Here is a 23,751-nt window from a genome sequence, read left to right as displayed (position 1 = left end):
CCCTCAGATACTACAAGCTAATAGCAAAGTGGCACCATTTGCTGACAGTGACTGAACTCAAGGTTGGAGGGTCTGTTAGAGCCTCAGAACCTATCTCTGGGCATCCATCTGGTTGGCCACTTTTATAAAGTCACAAATTGAACACAGGTTGAAATACTTAGAAGAGTCACTGCTTAAAACACCTGTTACTTCCAGTTCCCTTTCTCATTTCTCTGACTCCATTTTTTCCGGTAGGAGTGGTATTGGAAACAATTTTAGGGCCTCCTGCGCTCTGTAGAGTAATGGCTGTAGGAAGGGCCAGATCTGAACGCCTACTCCAATGCTTGTACACATGCAGCCATGTGGAGTTATTCTGGGATAACACTCACAAATTATCTGTCCCAGAAAGGGTTCAGGAACCTCTCACCTCACCCTGGTGGAAGGAAACTGGGTGACTACCCAGCCTGGCCACCTGCATAATGCAAGATGAAAACTCTCAGCATGCAACACCTATATCCTGATGAATAACTTCAAGGAAAAATGAAGGTTCTCTCTCTAAATGACATCCAAAATGGACTTGAAGAATTTGGTTTATCTCTTGATGTAGCTAATAAACCTCTCGGAATGTGTGTGCCTTGTTTCCAGTTTTAATCTTGCCTAGCTTTTACTCCAAGCTATTAAATCTCACTGCTATTGTCTGCTAGATCCTATGTCTGATAGATCCTAATGCACTTTCATCACGTATACAAAGACGAAAGGTTTTGCTCTGGTTAGCTAGGTAATATTTTGAAGACACAAAGTTAGAGAAGTGTGAGATGACTTTGGAGCTACTCAAGACTTGGCTAGGAGTTCAGTTGAGTAGGTACAGTCATGTCCTTTGAAGGAAAACCTACCATTATCAGCAAATCAGTAACCTGGCTAACTCCATCATAAAGGTACCCAGAACAACTCCCTTCCCTCCCTCTCCATCTTCCCACTACTAGTTGAGCTTGTTGCAGATCTCTAGGGCTTTCTTGTAGACCTGAGTCACATCATCCATGTCTGTGAGAAGGGAAAAACTGCTGTCCCCCAGACGGTTGCGATATCTTTTTAGATACTGTGGCCGTGGATGGTTCTGAAGTCCTTCGAAGTCTTGGATCTGGAGGAAATTTTCAGCAGAGACACAGCTCCGTATCCTCTGTCTGTTTGGCCTGTTCTCTTGCAAATCCAGCAAATCAAAGGAGTCACTGGACAAAATACTGTCATCACTAATCACACTGGAAGGGCGACTGTAACTTCGAGGTAATGCATTTCCAGGCAGGACTACTTCTTCCATGGCCTCCAGTGTTGGTGTATCAGGGCTAATTAAAGCAGATTCAGTGCTGCTGGTAGAATACTTGCCATTATGTTTCAAGATACCCTTACGCCTGCATGAATGGCTGTAAGACCCATTTCTGGATGGTTCTGTGACCCCTGGAGAGGTGTCACTGTTTACTGTTTCATCATTATTGTCTAAGAGTTCAGAAGATTCGCTTCGTTCTGGAGAGGAGTAATAGCCGGACTCCCTCTGCTGCGTCTTCTTTAAGATTCCTTTTTTTGGCATTAGTGAAGACTGCTTAGTGCTGTATTTGCCAGCTACCTCTCCCTCCACAACATTTTTAATTGGTATGCCAGTCCTACACAACTCTTGCTCCAACTTAAAAGCAGAGGGTAACACTGGGTTGACCACACCTTCAATGAACCCTGCACTGTGAGATCGATGTTCACTGTTGCTCCTTTTCTTCAGGATGCCTTTGGGTCTTTTGGACGTGGGTTTGGATGCATTTTCAGCTCCTCCTTCCTGGATAGACTGTGCAATGTCATTTTCCTTTTTTGATTTTTTCAGAGACCTTTGTCTCTCTAGTGTGACTTCAGGACCTTTAGGCTTAGAAAGGCACTTCATTTTGGTATCAGTCTCTGGTTGGAGGCCAGTAGAGCGGTGATGCCAATCAATGAACCTGGCTAGCAACGGGGATTCAGAGTCCTTCATGGCATCACAGTCACAAACACTACTCTTGTAACCCCAGTTAACCCACCAGTGGTTGGCAATGTCTTCAATGGTTGCTCGGCGTTCTGGATTCACCATTAGCATCCATCTGATAAGACCACGAGCATCTGTGGACAAAAAAAATAGAACATAAAGTTTAAAATACCAGCATTCCTAATTTCCTCCTTCAGTTTAAAACTGAAATGTGAAACTAACCAAATGAGCAAAAATAATGGTTCGCACAACAGAGATGGGAGGAGGCACAGCTTAGCGCATCAGTCATTGTTGGAAATTGAGTTTGAGGATTACTTCCTGTCAGCAGAAAATGATTCACATTGGGAATTGTACACTAGGTTATCAAAGAGATTAATATTTGTATTGCATGAATGTTAATGTCTCATATTACAAAACATCACACATTACTGAAAGAAGTCAGTGAACTATCAGCTCTAGAAATTACAAAACTTAGAGGAAAAGAAAGGGGAATTGGGATATTTCAAATGATCTATATATTACCGATACTGTATTTACTTTTTCCACAAAAGTGTAGTCTTCTGCATACTTTAAAGGAGTATTTTTATAAAGAGAGCAATGCAGCAGAAGAAAATTGAAAGAATGGCAAACAAATGATGAAAGATAAATATTTAGTTAGATATAATAATATACACATATTTTTATGGCCGGAAGGAGCCTTAGACATAGCTGATGCTTTCCTGTCTGGTAACAGCTTAATGTGTTACCCTCTAAGGAAATACATTTAATTCAAATTTAGGCCTCACTTCTCAGATAAGATACCTCTTCGCTCAAACCATTCATCTTCTCTCTGCTTGTGATATACTACAGCATAGTCAGAGGACTGATCTTTACCATTATGTTGTATCAGTTTACAGCTTGTCTGAACAGTTCTGCTTGCAATAGCTAACAGACCTTCCACTGTCATAGATCTAGTTAAAAGAGCTTGCTGAAGCTTCCCCAAGGCAATAAAATCTATATGCTATAAAATTTTCATTTCAAAAGGGCTTTTGGTAAATGTTGTACCCAGATGGGAATGGATTGCAGATGAAGTCAGTAGGGGAATGAGAGATTTTTTTCTTTGTCATTCTAATGTAACACCAAAACAGTCTGGAAGGGCAAATCCTCCATTCTGAACTCCTGTCAGCTCAATACATTGCCCTTGCACCTTCTGTATACCTGAGGTCTGCGTTGGCTCACGATATTCTCCACTGCTGATCTGCCTGATGAGATTTTTGTGATCAAAGCCATCAAAGGGCATGGTTCCATAAACCAGAGTGTAAAGCAATACACCAAGGGCCCAGCTGTCAACCTGAAACACAGAGACAACATGTGTGAAGCCTGGAAAGCTGATCCCCACCATTTTCCCTGCCATTAGCACCACAAGAATAGCATTGTGTCCAGCTATGCCTACTGATGGGCAAACTGGTATCTAATACTTGACTAATCACAGACAAAGCAAATGGAAGCAAACAAACTTTCAGGATGGGAGACACCCACTCACACCCACATATGCAATAACACTGGCATTAAGACTAACTCTTAAGACTGTTATCGTCAAAGACATCCCCATATCACCACTGAAAAATTGACCCTTCTTACCTCCGGGCCTCTGTAAGGTCGTCCATTAACTATTTCAGGGGAAGCATACAGGGGGCTTCCACAAAAGGTCTGCAGAAATTTGTCTTTGTGATAAAGGTTGGAGAGTCCAAAATCAGCAATCTGCAAAGACAATCGCATGAGGCTTCTGTAGCATTAACAATATCTTAATGTACCAGAAAATCCTTTATCAGGAAGGACTAAACTATACTCGACCCTGCTATGGGGCAGGGATCTTGACATGGATAGCTTCTCAGGTTCACCTGCCAGCCAATTATTCTGTGATTTCATGACTTTTTAAAATGCCTTCTAGAGAAGGAGATGAAACCCCAAGATAAATCCTCTGGATGAGGAAGAAGGATGCTTTGGTTCCACTCGTAGATGTGTCATGGTTCTACAACCATGAGTCAGTAATTCTATCCTAGATTAACTGCATGCACTTTCAAAGACAATTTCATACTGGGAGGCACGGGGCTATTATTGTCCACTGATTGCTCTTCATCTTGTATAATCATTAATACCAAGGAAAAGCACACAGAAAGTAAAGTACTAATGTTCTTATCTTGCACATGCAAGCCCAAAGTCAGGACCTTTAAATCCAACAGGAGGAGTGATGTTGGCATATCATGAGAAACTAAGTGTTTGCTTTCAGATACAAGTGATTTTTGAAATCATCTGGAATGTCTCTTGTTGAAAACAGGGGAAAGTGAGGCACTCACTAACTGTTCCAGATCCAGGGACTTCAAGACAAGGAATCTGAGCCGTTAAGTAAACGAGATGTCTATCACAAGATAATAAACACAAGTCTGGTTCCTAAGTAGAAACAATGGGCCCAAATCCGGCTTTCCCAACACAAACAAAACGCCCCTGGGGACTATTGGGAATTTTGCCCATGTAGAAATTGCAGGATCAGGTCCAAATAATTTGTTTACTTCAATTCTCTGTTCTTGTTCTTACAAAACAAAGGCTGAGGACAGCAACACTAAATACTCCCACAACCTTTGCATTTCCTTTGTTTCTCTAGCAGAAAGCAACGCATCTCTTTTTTTTAAATCTCATTTAAAACCTAAATGTTTCCATTTCCCAGAGATATTTTTATGACTGCCCACTACTGACATAGGACATATATAAAAGACATAAAGCACAGACATAAAAAAGGTATTATCAGTTTATAGCTTTAAGAGATATGAGCTTTCTTTGGGCTTTCTTCACCTCATTCAGGTCTTTTCTACCAGAAAGGAATGAAAACCCCAGAAAGAAGCAGTGATTATCTGATATTAAAGAAAATTTGAGAAAACACAAAGTGTCTGGAAAAGAAAGGGAGCATCATTCACCCCCATCTTTCTAAAACATGTATCACCATTGCTGCTAATATCTGTTTCAACTGCAGTATCTAGTGAACTCTTGGGAAAGATAAAGTCTTTGCCCCTTATTAACTACTCAAACTACACTTAAAAATGTCTCAGTTGAGACCAAAGTAACAAAGCTGGTGAAGTGTGAACAGAGGTTCCCAATTTTCACTCTTTACCCCCAAATATATAAAAATAGGCACATATATTCTCTTTATCCATAAATACCTATCTATCTATACATGACAGATATATTTTTATAACAAAAATATAAACTTATTTTATAAAGTATCATTTTTACAATGTTTTAAGTCACAGAGCAAGCATGAGGTTTCACAATTCATCCTCTCCTGTTTTGATGCTCTGCTTGTGCAGGTGTTTCTCTAACAATTTGGACTCAGAGTATCTTGCTCAAAGAGCAGCTGACTCCTGTTCATTAATGTTAATTCATTGCACCACATCCATTCATAGCTTAAATTTGCTCAGTCCCCCAAACAGCTTATCATCAACCCACTGCAGAAAATACAACCCTTAAATAAATGTGGTTTGTAAAATCTTCATTGTATGGCTGGAATGTCATTGAAAACAGCTGGTGTACAATTGCAGTCTGCAAACATATTCTCATGGCTCAGATTGCACTTAATTGCCCTAAATTCCACTTTCTTATCAAGTCACCCTGGCTGGCAGGAAGTTGGTTTTAAGCCCTATGAAGTGTGCCCTGTCAATCAGGGGAAGAATAGGATCATTTCAGTGTTACAGCTTCGTGCTGGCCACTGAGTTTTATTTTAGCTCAGGATGCAGCTAAGACAAGGACAGACACTGCACAGTGTGATTCCTTAAGAAAATACATTCCCTTAACACCATGGAATGTGTAAAATGCATGTAGATGTCCATGAACATATATAGAGGCATACAGATACCACTGTTCACACTAAGAAACTCTCAAACTTGGGCATTTATGCTACAGTCCATTCCCACACTCACCAACTGATGTTTACCAGCTTTTCCCATTTAAACTGCCATGCCCTTCCCCCCTCAAAACAGGAGTAATAGAAGTCAACTTTACTTCATGTTCTTGGCACTTAAATGGAAGTCAAAGAACCTCCTAAATTGGGAGGAGCTGGGAAGTGGGCTTTATTCCCCTCACTTCAGGAGGTGGATGTTTCATATTTACTGTTACTATGATCAACCAGATGCAATTTATTGTTTAAGCATGGACTATAAATTCCTCAAAGTTTGCACTCATGGAAATCATCAGGTTCGCCCCACTTCAGAATCCATCTGTTTGTACTGCAGACAGAGAAATAATTACGTCTCATAAAGCAAATGAAACATACATGCAGTGGGTGAGACTCCCAGCAAGGTAAATCCCAATTACGTACACTTACGCTGTATATACGAAACCCTCATGGGCTCTCAGTGGTTAGTCAGATTGGTGTTTCCTTACCAGCAAAAGAGAAAGTGTAGTAAGTAGAATTGTTTTACTATTAGACTTGTATTTTTCTCTCTTTCTATCATTCAGTTTGCATCAAGGTCTGCCAGACATCTATTTTAGGTGCAATTCCCAGTCCAGGAGCTGTCACAGCCCTCTCTCGATCGCGTCAGGCTGCATGACAGAGGTGTCCTTGGGGGTAAGTCATGGCACGGGGCACTGACACAGCATTTGGATGGCAAGTGGCACTGATTGATGCATGTTGGCTGTTGCATTATGAAGCAGCGTTTCTCCATCTCACTGTGTGCAGTTTGGGAGATTTAGGCACTGGGGAGGAGCTGCATGACATGTGGTCCTCATCACACCAAAGAGTGAGAGTTATAGGCTAGTGGAGGCAACTACACCCTCGCCCCATTGCTAACTCTTTCAGTGAAGTCACCTCCAGGGTGACTCAAAAACTAGCATCTGAGTCCCTTTAAGACAATTGGAGAAAATCACCCTCCAGCTCTGGCTTGTGGACCTGCAAGACTTGCAATTTTTGTCAGCCTTCAGAAACCGGCATTTCCTACTTGTTATACTTCCATGTGATTGCTTCCAGAGACATTCATTCACTATTTTAGCTTTAAAAAAGGAAAAAAAAAAAGCTCATTATGTTTCTGAACACTGCCTCATGACCTTCATTTGTATCACTAACATTTACAAATGGCATCCCAGTTAGCGTGGTACCACGTAAAATGGCTTGGGACCCTTTCTAGTGGATTAATTGTCTTCTTTATTTCCTGTTCTGAAAGAACTGCTTGAGTTGTGATGCATAGATCTATTTTTTGCAGTATCTTGCTAATTTTGTCCTCTCGTCACCGCAGCATGTTTGTGTATACCATAGTGTATAGATCACCGGCTTCTTTAGAGGCGTGTTTCCAATTGCACATGGCACCCAGGAACAAAGGGATTCCTCTCATTTTGTCATTGTTAAAACCAAACTGCCAATTTTGTAAGCGCCTTGTAATCCACTGAATGAAATGTAAATACTGGGGAAGTACAGATAAGACTATAACTCCTGTTTCCAGAAAATGCTTTCCACTGAGCATTTGAGGCCATCAGACAGTGCTGCATATTTCTCTTTTCCTGCCTGAATAAACCATATAGAAATAATCTCAGAATCAGGACCTGATATATTTGCTCCTAATAAATAATTTACAGCTCCACATGTGTTTCCTTGCCAACGGTTACTGTTTAGTAAAACAAAATAAAAAGTGGGAAGTTAAATTCTATGCAAGTAACCCAGAAACCACAGTTAACGTATTCAAGGTTTCTTCAGCATCAGGGAAATCGCAGCAATATGTTTAACATTGAGTACTCGAAGTAGGAAAGGTGTCAAAAATAAGCCAGAAGAGAGAGAAAGGAAGGAGCTGAGGAAGGGCTGGACACAAAACACCCACAAGGCAGCCTAAACACAGTTTAGTTCAAGAAAAAGAAGCCTTCCCAAAAAAGATGAGGCCAAATTTTGGAGGTGCACTGCACGACTCTACAGCAGCTGAGATACATCTGTGGTCCTGCAGCCCTGCAAGGTCTGGAGAGAAACCCTGAGCCCCATCCTCCCGGCAGGAAGGCCGGGGCGGCTGTCGAGCCTTTGGACAAAGCACAGCTCCCCGGAGGCTTGGGAAAGTGATTGGTTTTGCATATGAGGACTACAGCTCCAGGATCCAGGCCACCGCAGCTAGCAAATTCCACAAATTCCTCTTTTCTCACAAGAATTCCCTGATTAGCTGGGAAGATAGCTTGGCGTGTATTGTGGAAAGAAAGGTCATCCTGCCTGCGGAAGCTTGCTTCGTATACAATGTCCTAGAAAGGCAACTTTTTGGTTAAAAAAAGCCAGGGCTGCAGCAGGGAGCAATGCTGCATGAGAAGTTTGCTCTGCCACGGGATGTTAACAGCACAGTGTCCAAGCGCTGACTCAGATGGGCCTTCTGCAAAAGCTTTATTTTAGGAACCGTGTATTGGCATGTCTTTAATCCACCGGTTGATTCAAGTTAGCTTCTGTCATCAGTGCTACGCAGATGGCAGCTATCATATGCTGCTTTCCATTTCCATTGCACATCAGCTTACAATGAAGACAATCTCTCCAACACAAAGCAGTGCGTGCAACCTTGTGATGTTCAGCAGAGACAAGATGAAAATCCAAGCGTCTCAGATAGCTGGCTACACAGACACCAACTTCATTGCCTTGCCTTGTTAATTGAGGAAGGATGTCCAAGAGTCAGAAGATACTCTCTGGCATCTCTGCCTCTGTCTGCCTACAGATCAGCACACCCGGCCACTCTCACACCCAGCTCTCCAGGCAGTAACAAAGCCAAAAGTGAAACGGATTCAGCTACCTGGAATCTTCACTAGTCCCTGCATTATTTACCTTAGTGTTGCAGCTCTTGGGCAAAGAAAGAAGAAAGAGAAAAAAAGGTCATTCCCATGCTTTCACTGGGGAGAAATGACATGGAAATGACATCACTATCCAAAGTATATGTTTGTGTCTGGAGTTCCAAGGCCATTTCCTAATGAAGCACATGTGCTTTACTGGGTTTATTTTGAAACTCTATTTGCTTATTTTCCAGCCATGATCAAAAGGACATTCAGAGTGTTCTGTTTGAGGCACTTGAATCCTGAAGACCAGGAGAGGTTTTCTCCTAGCCCCAGAAGCAGCCAGCAATAATATCATTCATCAAATAAACTCATTTGCACAAAATGCTCTGCTGTTTCCTACCAGTAAATAGATACTGCTTTGGGAATCGTGGTCTTAGGGCAGAAGGATGTGGCCTTCTCCCCTGCATTATGCACAGCTTCATTTAGCATCTATGACTCGTCACCAGCAGTGCTCCCTCTCCAACCTCCAAACCCCAGAGCCTCTTGCCAGATGCTGTTGCTTAGTAGCTGTTGCCATAACACTGGCTCTTCTAATACCTTGGATAAAAATGTTACAAAACATGCAAATCCATTCGTAGAAGCTGAGAGAAAGAATCCTACCTTAATATTAAAATTGTCATCAAGAAGGATGTTTTCCAATTTTAGGTCCCTGTGGACCACACCATTCTGAAATAAGGAAGGAAAAAAGAGAATATAAGAAAATGTACAAATTAAAGGTGAGCTGGCAGGGTGGTCTTTGCATCTGCATTTCAGGGCTGATTTCACTGTCATAACACTCACGGCCCAGTGACTAGTGACAGGCAATGTATTAGTCACTTGGTGTGTGGTTAAGGGAAGAATGACTGGAATCTGTCCTCCCACAAAGCCTGTAAAACAGCGGGAGGGGGGGGGTCTTTTCGGAACTTAATTCCAGCCCAGATCCTGCCCCCACTGCGTGAAAGCAATATATTCTTCCCAGGCACCAGAAAACAATATCTGTCAATGACGTTAGTCCCTACAAAAGCCCCCGTTCCTCCAATGTGCAGTCGTGTGGATCGGGGGAGCTAAAATCCTAAAAGACTTCAATGTTAGGGATGGAAATGAACAAGCTGGGTTTAGGTCAGAGACTTCTTTAAAGAAATGTGGGGAAAATTAACTGTACCAGGAAGGCTGCTGCAGCGCTGCACGGTGAGGACTTTGAAAACTTGCCTTGTTTATCAGAATTCAAATGGAGATCAAAACGTGTAAGAATTAAAATAGAAGACTGTGTTTGGTGCTCGCTGCCTTTAGCTTGATGCAAGTTTTGGCTCTATGCAAGTTGGTTCAAGTAGAGATTAAAGATCCATGATGACAGCCAGCCGGTCACTCAGAGTTTGACTGTTTGAATTGTCATTGGAGTGGGTACCATGATGGATAAATTCATTACAAAGGGTATCTTTCCAGTGCTCCTACAACATCTGGAAAAGTTATTTTTGACCACCTGGAGTGAGTACATACGAAGGCTGAATGCTCATACATCTCTGTGGCTCCTTTTTGGTTTTGTATATTCTGTCTTCTATTCTAAAGTTGATCACTTGCACAATGAAATTGCAAACTATCACTTGTTTGAATATATTAATATAAATTATTTAAAATTTCTATGGGATGCCTTTTCCAGTTGATGGTTTTTTGTTTTTGTTTTTTGTTATGTCAGAAGACTTATTTCCAAGGGGAAAACAGGAGGTAGGGCAAATGTAAGGGAGTGGCAGCTAGTATGCCATACCACAGGAAAACATCCTTAGACTATAAAAACAGGCTGTGAACTACTGTAGAACTTTCACTCGAGATCTCCCAGTGTACTGATATAATCACATGCTGTCATAATTAATAACAAACGCTGTTGCCTCAGACATGCTTTGAAATACTATCACAACGCAGCCTTCAAATAGCATTTATTAATATCAAATCCCTTGCTTACCTTGTGGCAGTAATGTACAGCAGAGACTATTTGTCGGAAGAAGTGTCTTGTTTCTCTTTCACTCAGCCGTCGCCTCTCACTGATATAATCATACAACTCTCCTTTGCTTGCATACTCCATGATGATCACAATCTTATCTTTATTTTCAAACACTGCACAAGATCAAAGAAAAAAAGAAAGCCATCGCTTACTCAAAACGCTTTAAAAATCTCACTTTAAAGGGAGAAAAAGGCTTAGGATGACTAAAAACAAGCCAGTGTCATCACTACAGCCTGGAAAGTGACATTTCAACAAGCAAGTTGCAAAGCTACACTTTCCAGAGAAAGGCAACAACATTTCAAAGCAAGAGAAGGAAGGCTCAGAGGACTTTACATGGCTCAGTGAAAGAAGGTCTTTGTCACAGAATCACAGAACTGTAGGGGTTGGAAGGGACCTCTAGAGATCATCGAGTCCAATGCCGAAGCAGCTCCCTAGACCAGGTTGCACAGGTAGGCATCCAGGTGGGTCTTGAACATCCAGAGAAGGAGACTACACTACCTCTCTGGGCAACTTGATGTTCAAGTGGCAATTTGATCCTCGTGAGGTGAGGTGGAAACTTGTGCCTGTGACATCTGAATTCTAATCCTGGCTTCAGCTGGGACTGCCTCTTACCCATAGTCTTTGTGGGAACAGATGACAGAAGGAATCAGGAGCTATCACATCATCAGGAAAGAGTTAAAAAACAGATAATTGACTCTGTGTTCAATTAATGCCTGATACAGAACAGCAGCTTGTCTTATAATGACTGTTGGCTTTCACCTCCCACCAAAACCCAACAAATAAACTGACGCATGCATCCTCTTCCAGCCCAACTCTGTGCAGCAACAGGGTGGGCATGGATACCTGAGCTAGCAGTGGCAATGTCTCTAGAACTGTACCACTCCCTTCACAGTGGCTCTGCATCCTGTTTCATGCACCCAGCCCATCCTTGAGTTCAGTTATCTCCAGCTTCTGCTGCAAGCCCCATGGCATGCTGGAGATACGCCCTTTGTCACTTGTGCAGAGCTAGCAGGGACAAGCAAGTCCCATGTAAGTAGGATGAGGAACATTCATCTGACCTATGTCACATCAGTACTGTTCCTTCAGGACTCAGGCTACTTTGTGCCACGTGTTATCAAAGACTTCACTGAGAACTGCAGATAACTAAACAATCTAGTAAAGCAGGCAGTGAGAAGTCTTGAATTGACACAGTGCCCTGGCTGCCAATGAGTTTTTCCCTTCTGACACCAAAAATCTTCCACAACCCAATGGAAACATCCTGCACCTGCCTCACATTAAAATGTAGTGACTTTCTGTTTTATTCTCTGGTGGCAGCTTGCTGTCACGCTAGGAGCAAAACATCTTCAGATGAATGAGGTTACAGGGGTCATTACAAGCGGATGCTAGTTTTGACCAGTCGTGCTGGAACGATGCCTTCTCTTATATCTTAGAGCAAAGCCCTGCCAGTAGTCTTTAGTGTTTAAAAGAAAGAAAGAAACAACAAAAAAAACCACACACAAAAAAAACCACTTCGGCTTTTGCAATGAAATGTGAAGCTGTCTCTCTCAACACATGTGTATTTGCTGCTCTTAGGCTTTGCCTCATGTCCTCTCACACCTTGTCACTCAACTCCACAAGCCAAAACCTCCTCAAACACCCCTGAACCCCAGCCAAACAGCTCTGATAAAAGGCAGAGAGAGCAGCCAGATAAAATTGGCCGCTGACTTGTCTGCTGGCCTCGCTGCACCCCGAAGCAGAGGCTCCTGCCAGTGATTACATCCTATGTGCATCCTCATTAACAATAAACTTCGGAAACTGGAAGAGCCGTCTCTGGATGGATTGTGCTTATGGCATCCTCTCCAAGAATGACAGACTAATATTGTTTGGGAAAAACTGAACAAACGCCGTGTCATATATGGAAGTGCTGTGGTGTGTTAGCATTAACACACACATTTGCTTCTCTAAGCTTGGAATGGGTTGCTACACAGACAGTTATGCAGGAAGGTGAAGTGTAGTTTTGATAAGTCAAGATAAACCAATAAAAACGCTTTTATTCAAGCAATTTGCCTTTTTAAAAATAACAATCAAACAAAAGATTCTCTGTGCTATAGGTTACATGATGCACACGCAGGTGAAGCAGCCACAGGGTGCCATGGATCTCAGTGGACTCTCATCAGCATAACAGCAATGATAGTCATGCATCAATGTGATGCTCTTTCAGCTTCAGTTATGACTAAAGTTTTGCCTTCATCACTCGGCTATGAGGGCTGAACCCTCCTTGCTTGTCTGAAGTACAAAATACTAAAATGTAGTTTCTCTGGACCGAAATTTGCCATATTAATAAAAGTCCTGATCCAGGCATATTTTCCTACATTTTTTACAAAAATGATGTGGAGAGCACTCAGTCAGGGGTGCATTTAAAGATACTTTCCAATACCCTTGGACTTAGTTGACACTGCAGAGGTCTGTTCAGCATGATTGTAGCTGAGTGACCACAGAATTGCACAGCAATTTCTCTCTTCACCACACAATAGAGGCAAATGGAGAACCTTTTGTTTCAGGAGGATTTTTTTTTTTTTTGCAACTGCATTGTGTCAATTTAAAATGTCTCCTTCATATCAGCTGAACCTCATGAGAAGGTGTATGGCCAATTTCCCTCAGAGAGGGCACTGAACAGTGTACAAAAATGCCTTAAATGAGAGCTCCCACTGAAGGAGAAGGGAGTGGGAAGGCTGTAGGATTTAAGTCCATGCACACACACACAAAGGAATTCAATGGTCAAAACAATCAGACACGTGACAAGGTGGTATTTTGACAATTCTCAGCCCATCAGCCATGCACACCACGAATTTTCACAGCAGCAGTTAGGATGCCAGGCAGACTTCATATAGACACTTCTAAATTTCCCTTCTGAGCACAGTATGCAGTTTTATAAACATACGCTCCAAGAAAGCATTGTGGCCAACGGCTGGGGGGAGAGAGGAGGGCATTAATTAAAGGCTGGATTGACTTACTGCAAATAATAATGAGGTAATAAATATACTGCCCTGTTAACACCTGGGTTGTAACCTGCAGGCTGATGACGGACGGATTGCCTCCATATAGCTTCTGGGACGGCTCGGTTCACTCTTTGTTTTTGCTGAGTATGATTTATTATCTGCCATCCTACTGCATATTCATTCCAAAACTCACCCCTGCCTCGCAGCGTGCCTGCAGCCTGGCTGCAGCTCCTGCTGACGGAGGAGCGAGGCCCCGGTGGGATCCTGTGCTCCACGAGCACCCCAATGTTCCCACTGATGGCACAGCCATGCCACAGCCTTCCAGTGCCCCTCAACGCCAACCAAGGTCAAAGGAGGAAAAGAGGTTATGTATGGGAAAGGTGAGGCTGCTCCTTCGTCTTTCAAAGCACTGATACTCTACAAACTGAGCTGCTCAAATAAGATAAGTGGAAAGTCAACGGTATCAGCACCCAGACAGGTGGTAGCAGGAGGGATGGCCTGTCAATCACACATCAAGAGATCACAGTTGCTTAGATACAAGGCAAGAGATCCATACAATTAAGGATAAAGCAGCAGGAGGAACACTTGCTACAATTTGCGTGTCATTTATTTTTGAGCTGCTGTGTTTATTTCTACTGCACTGCAAACTGAGTGATGCTGAGCGAGCGGCAGCAAGACTGAGGTGCCATGGGAGGCCTGTTGCATCACCTCAGCTGTAGTGGTCAGGTAGTGCAGGGCAGCAGCTGTAGTATTTTTGCAAATAGAGCCTACAGGACTAAAGGTTGCCTTCTGAGACTCCTGTGCTTCCACCTGGCTGTGCGGGAGAAGAGAGGACAGCACCATGAGAGCACAGCAGGAACTGGTGATCAGGGAGTGGTAAATGGGAAGTACATGAGGTACATGGAACAGCATGACTGCATCCCTAGGAGATGAGCAAGATAACTGTGTTAATGTATGAAGGCATGGGGCATGGCATCTTCCAGTGGGCTACAAGCTTGCTTGGGCTTGCTCTGTCCATCCGCAAGAGCCTTAGCATAGGCTAAAAGCAGTGCTCAACAAAAGCAGCAAAGAGTGCTTAAGTTCCAGTGGTCAAGGAGAAATTTCTCACAGCTTTTCTCCAAACTCTTCCCTTAACTCTAATACATTTGTTTGTTTATTAAAAAAAAAAAAAAGGGAAAAAGAAAGAAAATTCTATACTTCTCAGCTGATAATTGAAACCAAATCTGCTGGCCTCTAAACTCATTGAAGAGTAAAAATGTGAAACTGGGAAAGAATTTCACTTCTCACTACCAAAGACATATCTGAGACAAAGTACATTTTGTAATGTCAACAATCTGTCTCTTTCACAGGCTGTTCTACTACAGCAATAATTCTTGGATATAATCTCTCCACATATTTATATTTAGAAGCCATGAATTGATGAACTCAGCTTCTATCTACAGCTTTCTGTCTCCCAAATAGCACTGGTAGGTTGAGGACCTCTTCCTGATAAGCACTCTTCTTTTATTTTCAATCTGCACCTAACTTCTGCCCTTAGCTACGTAACTATCACCTCTGCTGAAACTCATCAGGACAAGTTTGTCATTGGATGAACACGCGGTCCAACTTAGGTGTTGCCAAAGATGGACTTTGCCCCAAAGGTGTTGAAAGCCCACACAGACCTGGTTTTGCAAACATCAGACAGAAAGATTTCAGAGTACACTGGGCATCTCTCTGCTAGGACGGTTTGCTTCAGACTTATTTGCAATCAAATTTAAAAAGCAAAACAAAGCAGAATGCTTTTGCCCTTTCTTCAAGCTTCCAGGATGCTGAAGGCTGTGTGAGCGCCAAGGGGGGAGGATTTTTTCCCCCTTAATGGACTACCTCCTTGCGGGCTGATTCCATTTGGTTTACATGTAACCCTGGGGTAAGGATTTCAGTTTGTTAGTTTAAGAGGGGCGGCCAATCTCTTTGCACTGGAACCATTTGAATTCTCCTCATGCCTTTGCTCTCTATCAGAGCAATCTCCTAAATTAGTTCCAGTATGTTGACATTCCTTCCATCTGGTGTCTTTCCATTCAGCGGTATTTTTATTACTCTCCTAACAGCCGCAGACAGAAGTACCTTTCCACTGCTACAAAATGCTCTTTTATTAAAGGTCAGCCAAATCAAAAGAACAAGCGAGTTTGTTTTTAATTTTAGAGATGCAGACGAGAATAACCTTTTCATTGAGAAAAGTCATGTATGACCCAATTACCTCACTTGTGTAATAAGGCACGAATTTTTCTTCAAAAGATAAGTGAATACTGAAGAGGTTTTTTTTCCTTAGAAATTCTGTCCTGTGTGCCTTTTGTGTTCCTGACTGCTTAGAAAGGTTTACAGCCCCTTGATGTAAAGATACTTGAAAGCTGTATTCTTTATTTTATTTATTATTTTAGTAGTTTATGACTGTTTCTGAACAGCGCGTATAGCAGCCATGAAAAAATCCAAGGCCCAGTTTAGTAAACCGCTATATGTATATGCTTAAATTTATGCACACACTCCATTATGATGGAAGATTATGATAAAGAACTATGTGTTTTAAAAATATGCGTGTGCTAAATTGCTTTCCTGAATTATGGTCTTATTGCATCTCTTCTTAAATTAAAGGAATGTAGTTCAGATCCTGCAATAATCATTTTAAATCAGACAGCATGCTACAATTTAGTTTCCAGTGAGGGGATTACATCAAAACGAGAACCATTATCCTTGCTGAGGCTGTTTCTTAAAGAACGAGACTTAGGATATGCAGATTTTGACCGTCTACTACTTAACAAAGGAAAAATGAGAGTTGCTAATTCAGCCACAATTCTACATGTTACACTAATTTTCTTTTGTTTCAGCAAAGAATACAAGAGCTAATTCCGCTTTTCTTCTTAATTATGATTACAAACTGCTGAGGAACCTCAGACAAGCAAACATTTACATTGCAGTGGGAGGCCTGAGTAAGTGGAAAGATAGAAATAAATTTCAGTGCCGCCTGCCATCACTTTGACGTTCAGATTGAACTTGCCAGTGATCTCATGCATTTGGGTTAATGTCAAGTCAAACAAAGTGGTGCTTGGGCGGTCATCCTGAATGAGAGGAAATTCATAAAGGTGGGGTATGAAAACCGAAGAGTTAAGTTTGTTTATATTTGCTTCATTACTATTGCCAGACTCTAGAAATATTACTTTCTGTTCTTGGATGTTATCAACGAAAAACAATGGAAATAAAGCACTCTAAGGTCAAAAGCCTACATAATTAGAGGAAACCAATTAGAAATGTGCTTAAATACTGTCACAGCTGAAGTACTCTCTGTTGGCAAAATTAAAGAAAAAAGATCTTTCCAGCTTTCATCATTCTTGTTAAAAGCCCCGGTGTCCCCATGACATTTCAAAGCATTTGTATTGATGTTTTCAGGTGTTTTGCACACAGAACAGTTCGAGTAATTAGGCACCAAGGTTTGTTTTGGTTATGTCTGAAAAACACGAGAGGCAGGGACTGACTGCACAGCACTGTCAAGAGTCTGAGGCACAGTGTCAGGCTGCTCTCCATACAGACAGACCGTGGGGCTGTTGCACCCATTCCGCACTGCCCCATCCTCCAGTTATACGTGGGGATGGTTTGGGAGCACTTGCTGCACGGATGCAGCCTGTCTGCAAAGGTACCATGTTTTGTGGAGGTATTCCAGAACCATGTGGATGTGGCACAGAGGGATACAGTCAGCAGGCATGGTGGGGATAGGCTGACAGTTGGACTGGGTGATCTCAGAGGTCTTTTCCAACCGTAATGATTCTAGGGTCCTGCACCTTGCCAGCTGCTACTGGACAGCTGTTTTGCAGTGTGTCTGCTCTCGCTGATGTGGTTTGACTGACACAACTCAAGCAGCATGCACGGAAGGGAGACCTTTGTGCATCTGAAACACCCAATGTTTGTTTTCATTTTCTTGTACAGAAATCCGTTACCAAGTGTGAGGTTGAACATGTACTTGACAAATAAAATTAGCATCATGAAATACTATGGCACCGCCAGTCCACACCATCAGATTTCCTTCCATTGTCTTTGGTATTTGAAAGTACAGAAAAGCGGAACTGATTTTCTGATTAACCAAAGCATGCCACCTCACTCAAGTCACTGTGGTTGGATTACCTCTCTGTTGTTTTTTTTTTCATTTCTTTTTCTTAACAATACCAAAAATACAACCTAAAATAAAGGAAGAAGTCTCTCTTATGTGGGAAATTCTTTTCTTTTCTTTTTTTTTTTTTTTTGTGCCTTGTTGCTTTAAAAGGTCCAGCACTCCTCTAAGCATCCTGGCCCCAGTCCAACAAACCACTTAAGCACGTGCTCTCCTTTGGCTACTTGTTCATGTTAATGCCATCCTGTTTCACTGGCACTGAATTGTGATCCTAATATTTATTCATCCTTCAGGGAGTATCTCCGTTTAACTATTTCTATGAGCCTGTTAGCAAATAATCTATTTATTTTCAAGTGTCTTTTGCAAATGGATAGACATTTCTATATGGTTATACTGAGCAAGGACACCTCTTCCAGCACAGAACCACATAGGTACTGTATTTCACACCACAGAGACTCAAGAGCTCACTCCTGACTGTCCCAAGCACAACTTCATTCTCATGATTGGTCCAACACATATTTAAATGTTTACAGAATCAGACCCTATGTTCTTCCTCTGCTTTAAGTTTTATAAAGCATTGCCAGATGGAAGCGATTTTGCACTCAGACTACTCCTGAAAAAAATATGTTAGCTCTGAAAGGCTTTATTATCAAGTCCTGGAGTTTTCAAGGCAAAGAAAGAAATAGGGCAGGGGAAGGTGGGGTAAAGGGGAGACAGACAGAGGTATTATTCTATAAATTAAAATTTATGCCCTGAAATCAGAACACAGCTAGCAAAGCTAGCTTCATTTATCCAGTCCCTTTCAAGAAGTTTAAAGTCATTTGAAAGAGCACTTCCCTTGCAGACACTCTCAACAGATTGCCAATTACAGCCTTGCTGAGAGGTAGGAATTTCTTTGGACTCAGAATTGTACAGCTACCCTCATTGTAACAGGCAAGATATGTTCCTTTTCATTAGGGTACAAAAAATACATATCATTAAACTGAAAAACTTTGTCTCCACCCATTTGGATTTGGTTGATATAAAAAAAAAAAAGTGTTTACATCAAGTTGACAAATTCAGAGGTTAATTGCTTTCAAGCAGGCAGGTCAAAAGGATACCTAAACAAGGATCCTACTTAAGGAAAACACATATTTGTAAATGTCATGCAAAGAGATTTCAAAGATGTTACAGAGAGACGTAGAGAGGTAGCATCGCCCACGATAGGTAGAGTCAGTGCTGTGAGATATGCAGTGGTGGTCTGAACACCTACAGTAAGAACCAGTGAGAGTAGAAAGATATCTGCAGGGTGGCTTCAGTCTACAAGTTAAGAATCTGATTTAAGTTAGTTAGACTCCATCTGCCACCAACAGGAACCTCCAGCATGTCATTTACCCCACCTAGATGAAAAAAGATCTAGGAGGGAGCAAATCACCCAATGCAGATGCTGATCTCTGTTGACTAAAGAGAGGGAAATTAGACTTCTGGTGCAGCCCAATTGTTTAAATACTGGATGGCTCCAATTTAGTGAGCCGAAGCCTATCCCTGAGGACAGAGTAACTTCAACATTTTGAGTCAGAGAATAGCAATATTATCATTCTTTATGCCTCGCTCAAGAGGAACACACAATTGTGTTTAAAATCCCACTTCAACAGGATGCAAATACTTGAGTCATAGATGTAGTCCCATAACCTCACTACAAGTATACTCTTAGGCTTCAAATGAAGCACAACTTAAGGGTCACTGAACTCATATGAGCCTGATCTTTGGGCAGTACATGACCGCCCTTCTGGACCCAGCTGTGCATCAACACATCTTCTCAGTGCTATGACATCCAACATTCCAACACTGGCTGCTAAGGCCAAATACTGCCCTGACATTCTGGAAAGGCTAGATGAGCTGTACAAAACTCCACTTTCCAATGGGCTGCATTCAAACCAAGTAGCTGCCTTCCACTGTCCATCCCTCCAGGGCATGAGTAAAACATTAGAGGCCATGAAAAGGTGCTCCGCTTTCTAGAAAACTAAAAGGAAACAATCCAGCAACAGAATGGAAACTTCCCAGAAATGAGAGATAAACTGCTTCCAGGTTTGTCTCCACATAGGGCTGCTGCTGTCTGACAGAGCACAAGAGCAGAGAGCTGCAGAGGAAAGTAACATCACCCAACACATGCACTTGTTCTCCTGGAGATGGGATGAAACCCCCACTGCAGAACCTGCCTGGCCCTCTGCAGAAGTGACACTCCTTTCTCCATGGAGGGGAATGGTTTGATCCCACAGGTCTTTATCATCTGCTTCTTAAAAATACTTTAAAGCCTTTAACTTTATAAATGTTTTAACTCAGGAAAAACTATTCAAGCTAAGGATAAGAAGGGCAGTTGGTCAAAGCACTACAGTATGCTTAATCCTTTTTCTTTCAGAGTTCCTGTGCACATTTAAAATAACTTTTGTTCCATTTGCAACCCACATGATGACACAGCATCCCTCCTCTTTTCTGTTCCCAGATCCTGTTATGAGTTTATTCAATAAAAAGACAGATATTCATCTCTTTTCAAGTAAAAGAACATGCTTTTGAATAACTCAATATGTGATACCGTAACAGTACTCCAAGCCAGCCCTTGTTTTAATCAGTTGTATTGACTGTCAGAGCGGAGCTGCCATACACATATCATCACCTTGCACATTTACCTCGTGAGTATGTAAATATGAAGGGCTAAATTCGGACTGCCTGCTATGTGTATGGGAGAGGTGAATCCTTGGGAGAAGACCACCCAATCCAAGCACCACCAAGCCTTCAGAGGTCCACGGTTGCTGCCCTTCTTGTAGGGCTTGGCAGTAAACCCCTCAGCTGGTGTCCTTCAGCATGTACCCACCCCAAGCTATTTAGTTCTATCTGCGATGTTGCAGACTTGAGGAAGGAAGGAAGGAGGAGGATATTCTCCTGTGGGGTAATACTCTATAAATACATAAACAAATAAGAGAAAAAGGGAAGAATGCTCCAGCTTCCTGCTCCTTGCTCTGATCCAGGGAGCAGCTCTAGCAGCCAGGAATTATCAGGCTTCACTTCTATGTCCCAGGAAGAAAGGAGTTAGAGAGAAACGACAAGAAGAGTGACAGGCCAGTGACAAGACTGACAGGAAACTGCAGAAGTTGGTAGGAAGTGGATGCTCGTATTCATGGTAAAAAAGTAGCAATCACAGAACCAGTAAGACTAATTGGCAGGTAATGGAGGTCCACACTTAAGGAGAACATGTTTGTAAATAAAATGGAAAGTGTTTTCAAAGACATTACAGACAGACACAGCATGGCCCATGATAAGCAAAGCAAACAAAACCAGTGTTGCACAGCCCAGGGATGGAAAATCTGTAAGGATGGTGGGAGAGGCTGGGGATGAAGAATGACATGGATCTGGTGACATGGGGTGAAATTAATGAGTTTTCCAGTAGGAGAATAGATGATACATGCAACGATATTCACCCATCATAGACGTAACAGTCAAGTAACACGTGAAGAAGCTCCTCTGGGCAAAGGGTTACAAGCATGTGAAACACTGATGGTTCAGAGGGAAGGCAGCACTCAGAAAGGTCTCTTTGGTTAGACATGGGTTATGCCATGAGTGAGAGTTTGGGGCACAGCCTCAGGAAACATGAATATCAGGTCTGCAAGAAAGTAACTGAGTGGTTGGAGAAGAGAATCACGTTCACTAACCTTCATATATGGTGATGATATGAGGGTGGCTGAGGGATGACATGATCTCAATCTCCCGTCTGATGTGAACCATATCTTGTTCATCCTTAATTTTGTCCTTACGAATGGATTTTATTGCAACCTATAAATTCAGGAAATCAAACATTATTCTTGGAACTGAACAGATGCACATAATCCATTAAGGAGAATTCAGAAAATAAATACAGATGTTAGATGCTGGCAGAACGTGGAATCACCAAAACTAAGTTTTAAAATACAAACCTCCACACCACAGCTCCTTCGTTTTAGAGCAACAAGTACACTCTCACTGTGGCAAAGGATGGCATGAAGCTTTAGGATCTTCAGGACTTCTCTGAGAGGGAGCACAGCACTTTGTGGAAGGACCTCTGTGTTAGTCTAAACAGACTGAGGCAAACAGTGAAACTCCCCAAAGCCTTTGGTAGGAACAAGTTTCAGTTAGACATGATCACATTTGACAATTTCAAACAGAAGCTCTGGAGACAATTTCTCTGAAATAAGGCTGAGATTTATGATGGAAAGGAGGCAGAGAATCCACAGTGCTGATTACAAAACAGATATCTGTCCTTGCTAATATGCTGAGGACTACATCCACGTGAGTTGTCCTATAGTTCTCCAAAACAGCTAAACTGCTCATGGCATATTTCAAAATCAGAAGGAATAAATCTTTGAAATCCACATCTAAACTCGTCCTCATATAAACCCATAGCTTTCAGACCCTGCAAAGCACTTATGCAATCGCTGCAAAACCATATCCTTCCTGCATCCTTCCTCAATCAGCAACCTTTTTACAAGCACATCATGTGACTGGGTATCTTTCCAAAAGGCAGGGTGGGAACAGAGGAAGCGATAGCTGAACTTGAGATATAAATTCAAATTATAACAGCCCTTGTGAGTGTGTGAGCGTTGCCCGTGAAAAAGAGCTTATCTGAACAATGCCATAAATAATTGCAGAGGTCAGCTCGTGCCCTTTGAGAAATGCCCAAGCCAACAAGGGGGAGATGCTGGTGTGAGGGAAGGTGAGGGCACTGTGCAGTCTGAATGGCAGCATGGCCTTTATTATACTCAATATTTACCCAGTTTTATTTTCGTAAGGCAGAGTTCAAGGAATGAATTATCATCTGGCTTAAGATCAACAAGAAGCCTTTGAAATGCATCGCCAACCTGCTGAGATGACCACCCCTTTATGGGTAAACAACACTTCTGTCATTCTATGCAGCCAACTACTGTGGACCTCTCCTGCAAAAACATGTGTAAATCTGTGATTGATGAGATTTCCCTGGTTCCTTTGGAAAAATACTTTCACTGCCTACTTTAGTAATTGCAAGTAGCATGACTGGTATTGTTTTCATTATATGACGTAGCATCAAGGATGCTGAAGAAAGAAGAGAAAAACAGTACTAAAAAAATGGAAATGCACATGAACAGGAGCTAGTTTCAAGGATCAGGTTTCCTATAAGGCCTCCAACTCTGAAAAGCAACATTGTTCAGAAAAAGCAGTAAGCATACACTCCATCCCCTTCAATTCCCAAAGATTTCAGCATGTGTTTAAAATCAAGCACGTGCTCAAGTGCTACACTACTTAGGGACAGAGGAACAGAAAGCAGAAGTTAAGTGACAAACTAACCAGCATGCAAAAAACAAAACAGCTCTTTTCTTCCTCTTTTCCCAAACATTTGGTATAGAGATTTTAAAAGCAACAACACAACGATGGTCTTATCTATGCTACGTACATTTCTAGCAAATAATGCAACAGATCCTAATTGAATGAGTGACACAGGTATACTCCAAGTAACTCCAGAGATGGAGAAAGCAACCAAGAGTAAAGATGAGGCTGGATTTTTCCCCTCTTCCCATGTTTGCAATGAGACAGGCTGCAAATGCAAATACACCCTGTATACAAGAAGGATGTGGGTGGCTCTTGGAGCAATATGTGCATTCCTGCAAGAAATAAATATAGACATGGGTAAAAATACTTTTTTTATATATTATTATTATTAAAAGACAGCCTTGTACTTGGCTCTGAGGAAGAATTTAAGAAGGGTTCCATTGTCAAATATACAACGGGAAGCAAATTCTTCATCATTCATGGCTGGTAAAGAAATAACGGCACCCTAGAGGGCCTGCCAACCTCCCACCAACTCAACTCTCAGCTTCACAGACAGCAT

The 23,751-nt window shown here is 42.0% G+C and overlaps 1 protein-coding gene across 1 annotated transcript in view; it reads right to left on the bottom strand.

Moving 5' to 3' along the window:
• Nucleotides 1-586: 586 nt before the first annotated feature.
• NUAK1 (NUAK family kinase 1) overlaps nt 587-23,751 on the bottom strand; it is a 45,093-nt gene continuing 21,928 nt past the window's right edge. The window contains exons 2-7 of the mRNA XM_065743077.1: nt 21,566-21,686; nt 10,728-10,879; nt 9,392-9,457; nt 3,599-3,718; nt 3,176-3,308; nt 587-2,112 (exon numbers count right to left, since the gene is read on the bottom strand). Coding sequence (XP_065599149.1) covers nt 959-2,112; nt 3,176-3,308; nt 3,599-3,718; nt 9,392-9,457; nt 10,728-10,879; nt 21,566-21,686 — 1,746 coding nt within the window. The 3' untranslated portion in view covers nt 587-958. The remainder of the gene's footprint in view (nt 2,113-3,175; nt 3,309-3,598; nt 3,719-9,391; nt 9,458-10,727; nt 10,880-21,565; nt 21,687-23,751) is intronic.

The sequence above is a fragment of the Cyrtonyx montezumae genome, unplaced genomic scaffold, assembly GCF_038088225.1.
Source record: "Cyrtonyx montezumae isolate F1298 unplaced genomic scaffold, pur_monq_1.0 scaffold_3, whole genome shotgun sequence".
In the NCBI taxonomy this organism is placed as follows: Eukaryota; Metazoa; Chordata; class Aves; order Galliformes; family Odontophoridae; genus Cyrtonyx; species Cyrtonyx montezumae.
Note: the sequence above shows the minus strand (reverse complement) of the source record. Positions and strands in the feature narration are given on the sequence as shown.